Source organism: Mesoplodon bidens, assembly GCF_964165515.1.
Source record: "Mesoplodon bidens genome assembly, chromosome: 1".
Classification (NCBI taxonomy): domain Eukaryota; kingdom Metazoa; phylum Chordata; class Mammalia; order Artiodactyla; family Ziphiidae; genus Mesoplodon; species Mesoplodon bidens.
The window spans coordinates 23,710,691-23,722,426 of record NC_138176.1 but is presented as its reverse complement, the minus strand read 5'-3'; the positions used below and the strand labels follow the sequence as shown (position 1 = coordinate 23,722,426).

The 11,736-nt window shown below is 44.2% G+C and overlaps 1 protein-coding gene across 7 annotated transcripts in view; it reads right to left on the bottom strand.

The window, feature by feature from the left end:
* Positions 1–436: 436 nt before the first annotated feature.
* SORCS1 (sortilin related VPS10 domain containing receptor 1) overlaps positions 437–11,736 on the bottom strand; it is a 575,706-nt gene continuing 564,406 nt past the window's right edge. For 2 of the 7 annotated variants that reach the window (XM_081221930.1, XM_081221933.1), the window contains 4 exons: positions 5,771–5,876; positions 5,489–5,649; positions 4,027–4,088; positions 3,651–3,736 (listed from right to left, as the gene is read on the bottom strand). In XM_081221930.1, the coding sequence (XP_081078056.1) occupies positions 4,057–4,088; positions 5,489–5,649; positions 5,771–5,876 (299 nt within the window). In that variant the 3' untranslated portion in view covers positions 3,651–3,736; positions 4,027–4,056. The other 5 variants (XM_081221934.1, XM_081221935.1, XM_081221932.1 and 2 more) reach the window with 5 other exon arrangements.

Genomic DNA, 11,736 nt, shown 5'->3' with positions numbered 1-11,736 from the left:
TCATTACATGCAGGTTTGGTCCTTCAGTAACTACAAGCTTCTGAACAAATTTGAATGGGTTTGTTCCACATCAATAATTTCTCATTTTGAATGAACAATAGTGAGAATGTTACTCATTCCAATGTAACCAGCTTGGAATGATTTTTTAAAATATTATAGAATAAAGTAACAGTAAAGTGGCAGATATTATACAGTCACCTGAAATGCAGGTTAGAATTCAGGTAGTAGAATATATATCCTATGTTGATAACAAAAAACCCAAAACCCCCCAAAAACCAAACCCCTCAAACCTGTAGTGTTTACTAAAGTCTCATGCAATTAGTCTTTATGAAACCCTATAGATGCATCGCTTCTATATCTGGACTGAACACCGACGTTTGGAATAAAATAAACACCTTGAGGCATAGACTTCAGAGACATTATCTGTTTAATAAATATGACTGTAAAAGCAATAAACAAGAGCAATTATACATTACACTACATAGTATTTAACAAAAAATACATCAAAAAAGTCATTTTAAAATTAGAAGTAGTTCAATACTATAAGAAAACTTTCTTTTTTTTTTTTTTAAATTGGCTTCCTATAAAAATAAGTTGGCAAATGAGGGAATTTCAATGCTCAGTTGGAATCCTGGAAAACACAGAACAGCTGCCAAGCACCCCATTCCTCTCAAAGTTGCTGTTTGGAACTTCTGAAAAAAAGCAAAGCAAACCTCTGCATTTTGGACAGTGAATCCAATTAAAAATAAGGCAAAGGAGAAAATGTTGGTTGGGTAGTTCAGGGTAGAGCACGCAGTTTGCCTTCCGAGATTTTGGAAAACATTGCAATATCAGATTTGTAGCTTGCCCTGAATCTTACCTTCCCCATCCATCCCTCCCCACCCATTCCTCTGGCCTCAAGCCTACTAAACTCCTCATTGTGTCTGCACCTGCTGTTGTTGAGTAGGTAGGCACTTGGGTCCCCCCCACTGGCAGCTTCTCATTACTACCTTCTCTTCGGGATTGAGCTGGCATGGCCTAGTACAGTGGTTCTCAAACTTTAGTGTATTTCACAATCACCCAAAGAGCTTGTAAAAACAGATTGCTGGGCCCCAACCCTGGAGTTTCTAATTCAGTAGGTCTGGGGTCAGTGGGACCCAAAATCTGTGTTTCTAACAAGTCCGAGGTGATGCTGATACTGTTGGTCTGGGTACCACGCTTTGAGAAACATGGAGCTAGATCATAAGAACAATAAGGTCCCCTCTGAGCAGTACTTTGCCTCACTCGTCTCCTACAGGTGGGAGGGAGCTCTGAGGAGAGGCACATGAGGACCCTGGAGATGCTGAATCTAGAGCCAGCCATCTCTGATCACTTTCCAAAACGCCAGGCATCTCATGTCCACCTCTATTTTAGGTTAGGACTTACAAGCCCTTCTTCCCTGTGTCTTCTCATGTATTCATTCATTTATTCTTTCAACAAATAACTTTCTTAATACCTACTCTAGGCAAGGCACTGTGCTAGATTGAGTGTTATTCCCTTTTTCATAGTTTAGCAATGAAAATTATGGAACTGCAACTCTGAGGACTCCCTGTACTGTTGTGAATGAGCCTCTTTTGGTTTCCAAACACTCTGTTTTCCAGATTAAATTTGGGAGGCTCCAACTGAAGAGATTCAATGAGGATGTTTCCTATGGGATAGGAAGCCTGGCAGGTTGGGGATCATTTGAGTTCTACAAATAGACGGCTGCCTTAGGCATCATCCGTTTCCCAGATTCATACCGAGCATCTTCAACCATAAAATCTTCTGCTTGATTAACTTCTGACTGAAGTGTTGCTACACTTCCCCTACTTGAGCTACACAAGGGCAGTGGTTGTCAGCATCGTTAGGGCACCCCCATTGTCCCCAGGGCCTTGTTATACCCTGACACTGGCCTGGGGACATGGCCAAGTAGGAGGCTGCGCTCTGAGTGGTCTTTTGAAATCACTTTCTCCTACATTTTAGAGTGGGCTTTATCCAATCCATAATACTCCAAGGGCTCCTGCTGTGCATACTTTTGTTTCCCTCTTTCTCTGGACCTTCTTTCATGATGGCCCTGGGAGAACTGGGATTTCTTCATGCTTTGAGCCAATCTGCTTGAGTCTGATAACCCCTCTCCTTTATGCTTATTAAATTTTCCTTTGCTGATACTATGCTCAGAGATCAGAGAGCACACATGTAAGAAGTCTAGGGTCATCTTACATAATCACAATCCCATCCTAATATAAGACAAGACCTCCATATATTCTCAAGACTTTTTGACACTCAAACATCAGATCCATTAACCTGCTTCTTCTTCGGCTTAACATCGGTTCCATTTTACAAATATTTTCACTCTACTGTGAGAGGAGAAATACTGGGTAATAGCAACCATCACAGGAGGAAATTGCCCTGCCACATAGTAACACATTCAAAACATTTCTCACAGGAATCTTCTGGAATCTGACTGCAGATTTTTGTTAAGGTGTGACAAAACCACTATTCATCTGTATGCTTTCTTTTCTAAGGTACATGGGCCAGGTTTGAATTGCTTTGCATATCTCAACTCTTTCACACACATTATATGTTTCCAGGGGGGAAAGGCAAGGATATTTGGAAGAGGCAGGTCTACAGGAGGATACAAAAAAAAAAAAAATACATGAAGCTAAACCCTGCAGGGCAGGATGCTGCTTGGTCAGTGTGTATGGAGGCTGCATGCATGGGCGTGTGCAAAGTTGACAGAGAGATCATTAGCTTTGGGTGGTGGAGGCAGGGTTGCCAGAGGCGAGGCCAGTATTTAAAGAACATCAGGATGAATGTCCAGAATCTAGCAACATGTTTGGGAAGAAAAGGCAGGAGCAGTTGAAGGATAACTTGGGGACTGGAAGGAAGAGACACAAAGACATTGACAGATCATGACCACACGTGGAGAGCAAACAAATGGGAAGGTAAGAATGCGGGTAACGGATTCTGTTTTCTACACAGAGCAGGAGTAGGGAAAGCTACAAGGGGAAGCTGTCGTGATGGGAAGGGGGGGACAGGAAACACAGGTCCACTTTTGACACTCCTGCCCGACTGCCTTCCTTCTTTCCCTATCCTGCCTGCATCCATGGAACTTGAACTTGCTTCTTGGTCCCTGTGGCCATACAGATTGGAGAAGGCAACCTGTGGCCCCTGCCGGCCAACAGAGCTCCCGAAGATAGCTTAGAAGGGAAAAATGGCAACGAGTAAAGTGGAACAGAGAAACAGCCCAGGGTTTCAAACTCCTGTGCATGTCTTTGTGTCTTGTGAAAAGGGCTGGGGTAGCTAATCCACCCATCAGCCTGTAGTGCTAAAATAGCTGTTAAGTCTAGAGCCAAGAATATTTCCAAAAATACATGCAGAGTTCCTTGGCCTATATAGGTTAGGAATTTTCTACAAACACAACCAATCAGAAAAAAGAGAGAGAAGAAAGGGGGAGGGGAGTGTTTTTTCCATTAAAATAGAGCACCTGTACACTGCCCCTCCAAGCATGTTCTCAAGGTACTGTCCACATGCACAGGCTTAAAGCTAAAAACCCTTGTTGTCTGTGTCTGAAGAATTAAAAAGTCCCGATGCAGTGAGTGTTTGTTTGTTTGTTTGTTTAGATATTGATTGTTTTTATTTTATTTGTTTTTGTTTTTACTGGCGTCCTCCAGTCAAACATTTACATAGGTAGGGATTTCTTTTGTGCTTTGATTCTCAGCAACTATGGAAATACTTCCTGGCAAAATAGGAAACAGAACAACAAAGAAAAAAAACACAAAGTTAGTGGTCATGGAGAAGGCTGCACTTGACAAGAGCGAAATTCCTTCCTGATCAGCAGGTCGCCTGTAGCCTTTGGGGGTTTTCCTTAAATGGCAAATTGAGCCCCGGCAGATCCCCGCTTTGGCGTTGAAGGTGGAGTGGCGTGTCTTGCTCTTTGCAATCGGAGAGATGAGTCACCAGGTTGAGTAGAAGGGGAGGAAGGGGAGGGTAAAGCTACTCTCCTAAGAGAAAACGTGTAACACTTACTCATTTAATGACACTGGCAACGCAAAGGTGTCAGAGACGGTGTAACGTGCTGGGAGCTGTTCCTGGCGAAGGAGGGATTGCTACTTTAATAAAGCAAACAGCGGCTGTGCTTCATACCCCATGGAAATGGGATTGAAAACCAAGTGACCCACAAAAATGCACTTAGCAGCTTTAGAAGTAAATAGGGTGAACGCTTCTCTGGACTTGAAGACAGAAAAGCCTTTTTCTTTTTAACCCAAAGCAATTACGCATTTCTCACCGTCTCCCCAAATAAAAGGAAGCACACTGTGAAAACTGGACACCAGATGCGGGGCCGCTGTTATTTTTACCTCTGATATGAGCCAGGCAGCACATTTAAATTTCCCCTTAATATAGCCAACAGAACGTTCCCATGTTCATTTAAAGAGAGGGCTCTGTTTCCCTTTAAGTACTCATTTTTTCCCCCAGGTACCAGATTAACAGTCATAGGACGTTCTAGGTGATTTGGCATTATCACATCAGAGTGAAGCATGAACGCTTATATAATAATTTATCCATCAGAGTCAGCAATGCAGGGTCTAGATGGGAACATTTACAGCTTCAAGTCCTAGGGCCATCAGACAGGAGGAAACAAGGAGAGAAATGGATCACAATGGTGGCCCCATGGGTTTGTCTAATTTCCTGGGAAATTCCCTCCACAATAAATAGTAGAACTTAGCAATGACCCTGAGACTCTCTATACCTCGCTGTTGGCTTCCCATGCTTCCTCCCCAGACAGAGAGTGAGCCCTACTGAATTATGCTGAAATCCATTTTTAAGACTCCTGGTAGGGCCCAGGTGAAAAGGAGGAAGAAATCTGCCAATCTGCTCTGTCACAGTCTAACCCTCCAGCACTCTCTCTCAGGAAACCCCACTCCTGAGATAAGTTCTGCCAACTTCATGGCTCTTGAATTCTCAGGTTCCATGTTTCCTGGGGGGCAGTTTCTGATTACTGCTAGATTTTTAAAAATCCCAGGGTGATCAGTCTGTCTTTCTTATATGCATGTTCTGGAGCAGTGTGCCCTCCTTAGAGCTGTCTCCAGGTGATGCCGCCACAGCTTGCTCTGATCATTACACACCCTCAAACCCTGCCCAGCCCTCCAGACCAGCAGATCCAGCCTCTGAGGCCTGCCCTTCTTATATATTGTTGGAACAAACACTTTGCTCCTTGACCATGAACACTTGAAGCCCAATGTTTCAGCAAGGGTTTTTGAAAAAAAGAGGAATAAACGCATAAGAGAAAAAAAAAAAAACAATAGGAGCAAGAAAGGTTGTTTTTTTTTTCTCTCTAATGGAAAGAAGCAGGGAAAGAGGCATCTTAGCTGTTTCTCTCAGGGATGTTAGAGCAGAAAAAGTGGTTACGTCAAGCCAGGAAAGGGTTAGAGAGAGAGCCAGCCATAGACTACTCAGGCTGAACAGCTGAGGGCTACCAGGAATCATTTACCTATGAGCTGGGACTCCACCTTCTCATCTATCAGCTGGCCAGGCCGCCTGAGTTCAGTCTGAGGGACATGGGGCCTGCTTTCAGGGTGACTGACTTGACTGACCATCTCTCGTTCTTTCTCATTCTGCATCTGGGCATAAACATTAATCCCCGGGATCTTCCTAAAACATTAACAGAAACCATCACTGCTGTGCATGGGCCACGTACATCGCTGAGACAAATGCTTCTGAACCTGTCAGGGAGAAGGGGGAGGGGGGGAGACATGGACGGAGGGACACGCACCTTTTGAACTTGTAGATGACGAACACCGCCAGCCCCACAAACACCACAGACAGCAGCATCAGCATGGCGGAGCCACTATGGGTTGGAGTGAGGTCCACCAGCGGGGCTAGGGGAGAAAGCAAGGCATGGTCATGGTCACGAGCAGGCAGATAGGTGGACGTGACTCTGCGGCAGGCTTGCACTGTTCACACAGAGGCACAGTGAGTCCCGGAAAACCACGTGGGACGTACACACAAGATGCATGTCACACGGCTTGACATGCAGATGCATCTGAGCCTGTCCCAGCCCCCAGAATGCTCCAGCAGGCCCGTTCAAGAAGCGCAGTGGAAAATTTAAAGCACAGACTCTGCAGCCAGACTGCTTGGATTCAAGGCCTGCTCTATCATGTGCTGGCTGTGAGCTCCTGGGCAAATTACTCCACCTTCATGTGGCTGATAGGGTGATACGATAATAAAAGTGCATATCTCATTAGGTGCTTGTGAGGATCAAATGAATTGATGTATGTAAAGCACTGATAACAGTGCTAGGCACATAGTAAGACCTTTATATAAATCTTAGCTTTTATTGCTACTGCTATTATTACTTTGAATCAATATTTATAATAATATAAGTATTACATTTTCCTATACTCTAAATGAAAGCTTTTCCCACTAAGCAATGCAGAAAACCAGAAAAAACATCAACAGGAATATTTTTATGAATTATACAACCCCTCTAACTCCTATCCCAGCAATTGTCATATGAGAGAAAGGACTGGTTGCTTACATTTTTTGCACTTGGAAACTGATGGCTAGGTGCATATTTTACAAGGGCAGCTCCTCTGATGCTGGAGGAGGAATGTGCAGTCCAGGGTTGTCTCCATAACTTGCCCAAGTCCTGACAGCTCGCGCCAGGAGGTGCCAGCCTCTCAGAGGCAGTGAGTTCTCCACTTGGGCCCAACAGATGCCTTGGCATCCATAAAAGGTTCTCCCTCCTTAACTTTGCTTGTAGCGGCGTGCAGCTCTGGGGAACATCTCTCTCTGCCTCCACACCCTCCTTCTCTATCTCAGGGTCAAGCCTGCTCTACTTTAATGACTTTGTTTGCAATTAATTTTTACCCACTAGAAAAGTGATATTTTGCAAACATAGCATAGCTCCAGCATAAAAGGCAAGCCACACGAACCCCTTAGAAGCCTGGATGCTGACCTTTACCTTCCATCAATCTGAGCAAAGCCTGATACCCAGAAATTCAGGTGACCTTTAAGCACCATTTTCTGTGGCTTTTCTCTGTTGAAAGCCAAGAGCGCAACATTCTGGTCACCCAGGTAAAAAATTCAAGAATAGGTGACTGCAATGTTGATGATTTCAGACAAGACCTGAGACTGCTTCTGCTTTGTCTGGTTACTGAAGAATTATATCCCAGCCACGCAGTAACCATTACTGGAAAGCCTATCCCATGTACCAGTTTGGGTGAAAAACACAAGTCAAGCCCTTTTTCTCAGAAAACAGGCTTAGTTATTTTAGTAGAATCAGCTTTTAGAAAGCACTAAAATGAAGCAACCTCTGTGATTCTCTCTCCTCTGTGAGTAAAGCAGAGCTTAAGCTGTGAAGTATGAGTGTGTGACGAGACAGGAGTGGTTCACTGAATGGAACACCCAAGGCAAATGTGCTTCCAGCTCAAAATTGAAAAATTAAGGTCTCTTTCATTTACTTAGGCAAATACAGTGCAAAGGAGTCCAGAAATACTTCAGAACTCATACCACTATTGGTAGGAAGGCAGGAGGGAAAGAACACCTTCCATTTATCATAGACATTATTGCAATTGACTTTCAGCAATGGAAGGTGGGGTGGTGATCGTCACTGAGCAGACACGAACAGTGAGGGCCTCACTGGTTAGTGTCATTCCAAAGGACTCAGAAATAGTAAATGGAAGAACTATGACTTAAACCAAGTTTCTCTTTCTCTCTCTCTCTCTCTCTCTCTCTCTCTCTCTCACACACACACACACACACACACACACACATACACACAATTTTCTATATACTTCAACCCTGGGCTAATTTCAGCAGGAGATATCTGAAATTTAAAAAGATATTTCTGAGAATGGGGATGAAGGGTAAAAGTAGATCACAAGAAGCAACTTAACAAGTGACAAAGTCAAAATATTATTAAGTTTTCAAAGGACCAGTTAGAATCCTAGGTCATTCACTTTTAAACATTGATGACATGTATACGCACATATATATGCATATGTGTGTATTTATGGGTGGTAGTTGTGCATAGAGAAGTGGAGCCTCATGCACCCACCACCCCTCAACAACCATCAACCCGCAGATAATGTTATTTCTACCCCCGTCCAGTGCCCACAAACCCCAACACTGGATTATGTTGAAGTAAATCTCAGCGATCATACAATTTCACCTGTAACTCTAAAAGATAAGGTCTTGGGCTTCCCTGGTGGCGCAGTGGTTGAGAGTCCGCCTGGCAATGCAGGGGACACGGGTTTGTGCCCTGGTCCGGGAAGATCCCACATGCCGCGGAGCGGCTAGGCCCGTGAGCCATGGCCACTGAGCCTGCGCGTCCGGAGCCTGTGCTCCGCAACGGGAGAGGCCACAATGGTGAGAGGCCCACGTACCGCAAAAAAAAAAAATAAGGTCTCTCTCACTCTCTTTCTCTGGACATTATCACAATACCGTCATCACACTTATGGAAATAATACTGGAAAGCTATTTTAAAGGTAATCTTCTAATGCAAACCCCTAATGTGACAGGGAACAAAGGGAGGCTCAGGGAGGAGCTCCAGACTGTAAGGATGGTTAGAGGCAGGTTAGCTTGATTAGCTGAGCTTCTGATCCCCAGCCAAACTCTCTTGTAGGAGACGCAGAAGAATATCAGTGTTATGGAGCAACCAGGAAGAATACCGAGGCTCCTTGAAAGCGTTGGCATTTGAAATGAACGGAAAACTAAAGAGAGGAAATTGCTCTAGCCAGGCTCTCACTGACACAGAAGGCAAACACGCAAATGGACACTATTTCCCTTCTCTCCCCTTCCCCCTCCTGTCTCTACCCATCACAAGCTGAGGTCTTTCAATTCTAAACCACTCCCACTCAAAAAATCATCATTCATAAACAGGTGGCGTTAACAGTGTTAAATAATTAGCATATTACTTTGGGAAAATGAGCTTCTGTATCCTGAGTTCTAACATGTGTGCTCTTCGCTCCCAGCCCCACCCCTATCTCTGCATCACTTAGTCACTGCTTAGTGGCAAGAAGCAGGCAAGCAGGCAGCAGCGGTGAGAAGTTGAGTACCACTGCCCTCTGGGTTCCGTGGGTGGCTTCTGCTGGCTGACCTGTGCCTGAGTATAGACCGGACTGCCATTGCTCCACACAGCCTCAGATGCATGGCTTAGTTTGCCCAGCACTAGTAGGTGGGTTTGTGTGTTTTGCTGGGGAATGAAAACTTGTGATAAATGGGTTTTAGCTTGCTGTGTGCAATAAGCATAAATTAATCCCTCTGCAACTGCAGCCTAAACAAGGTAGAAGGGGCAAGTGCTGAGTGGTTTATTTGCCACTGTTCACAAACACAGTAAAGCATGGTCATGGGGTACAGCATGTGACTTGACAATTCTAAGTCTGGGGCTGGCATACATCGTTTCTACAATCCTGCAGAAATGCACTGAGTTATTATATTCTATTCAAGAGGACCCAGATTGATTATAATAATAGTGCTGCTTACAGGAATAACAAGTCTTCTTGTAAAAAGTGATCGATACATAGTGAGTGCTAAATACAAGGTCACAGCTAAAGTGTATGAGAGAAGAGTGAACTTAAAACACCATGTTTGGGGTGAGGTAACTGATATGGTCCCTTTTTGAAATCAGATTCTTACCTGGACGCTTGCTGACAAGCTAAATGACTTAAACTGAACCTCAGTTTTCTCGTCTGCAGAATGGAGATAAAACTAGTACCTGTTTTAGCAAGTTGTGAGAATAAAATAAGATGAAATTTATAAAGCACTGACATGGTGTCTGGCACATGGCACATGCCCAATAGTTTTAAAACTATCAAATCATTGCTTTCATATTTCTGAAAGTATATTCTATAGAGAACAAGCCCTGAAAAATGACTAGAGTCCATGGTCAGATAATTTTGGGAAATGGTATATATGGCATTCCCCATCTTGAAGATTCAGTATATGAAAGTTGATAGCAGTTCTTCAGGAAAGAAACTCATAAGACTCCACCATAGAGCTTCACAAAGTCATTAGAGCACAGACCCTTTACAAACTTAGGTCCCACACAACACACTTTAGGGAATGCCTCACCTGGAGCATCACTAACCCCTTTTGCTGCAGCCTTGCCCCTTTGGGTTATTTCTAAGTTTTAAAGTCAACAATATGGCAGCATTACCTGGTGAAGCCCCACAAATACCCTTATTGCTGGCTGTATTGACTCTCATTCTATCAAAGGGACTTTCTTGGAGGACTTCTACCTGCTCTAAGACCTTGGAACTTTGAACTCGTACGCATTTCTAATCCAGAAGTTAGTGCCATCAAGAAGTTACAAAAGCAAGTTCAACTTTGTCATAACTTGCTTTTATTTTTCCTCTCCTGTCTCCAAAGCACACCCAAGCCAACCTTTACTTACACGCCTTGAAGAGCATAAAATCCATGTGGCTGAAATCTCTTTTTCAGAAATTAAATGGGAATGGCATGGAGAACATTTATCTAGATCGTAGAAAGGGTTGACAGGCCTTTACGACACAGCACCCTCACTTGGCTAATAGCCCTTCCTTCAGTTCAAGTCCAAACCCAATCATAAGTCTTAAGGATTGCTACAGCCTCTTGATCATAAAGCCATGATCTTGCAGGCCAGATTGGATGGGAATTCCCAGGGAAGGCTCTAATGACTAGTGAAGCATGGCTACTTATTTATTTATTTATTTATTTTGCGGTGCGCGGGCCTCTCACCGTTGCGGCCTCTCCTGCCGTGGAGCACAGGCTCCGGACGCGCAGGCTCAGCGGCCATGGTCCACGGGCCCAGCCGCTCCGCGGCACGCGGGATCCTCCCGGACCGGGGCACGAACCCACGCCCCCCGCATCGGCAGGCGGACTCCCAACCACTGCGCCACCAGGGAAGCCCATGGCTACTAGTTTTAAACTGAAGATGAGTCTTCAGGAACACCTAGTCACCTCAGGTTGAGGTCACTTGGCCAAATAATGACAACTGTGGATACATCAAAGACCAAACTTATCACTGTAATTGACAGACAGGAAGAGAAGGATGCCTTTTGGTTTTCTAGGGTGGCAAGTCAATAATGTATCTTGTTTACTATGTAAAGCGTTTCTCAAAGTATAATCTCCCGACCAGGTGAATCAGAATCACCTGGAGAACTTGTGAAAATGCAGTTTCCTAGGCTTCACTTGAGACAAAATATATCAGTCTCTCTGAGAGTGAGTCGCAGAAATCTACGTGTGGAACAAGCTACACAGGTCATTATTATGCATACCAGCTCGAGAGTACTGTGTGGTAAGCCCCTCCTACTGTCACTCATAAAACATCCAGTTCTTATCTTTAGAGTGTGCCTGAACTTTATACACTCTGGGTCACTAAAACAAAACAAAACAAAACAAAAACACATCCCTTGATTGCTAATAGTACTTCAATCCCTTTATGACTTCAGAAGAATTTTCTAAACTACCTAAAAGGCATCTCAAATCTCCCCTAAGAGTGCTCAGCCCTGTCTAGATTAATTGCGTGACTGGGTCAATTCTCTACTTCTTTCTGTGCCCATGCCTCGAGCACCTTGAATTTGAAGCTTCTCCTACCAAGAGGTGAAATCTGTTTCCTCATCCCCTTGAATCTGGGCTAGCACTGGAACTTGATTTGAATGGCACGCAACACAAGTGATGGTGCTCCAGATGTGAGCTTCAAGGCCTTGTACACCTTTGCTCTCTCTCTTGGAATCCTATCATGGCCACGTGTGAGCA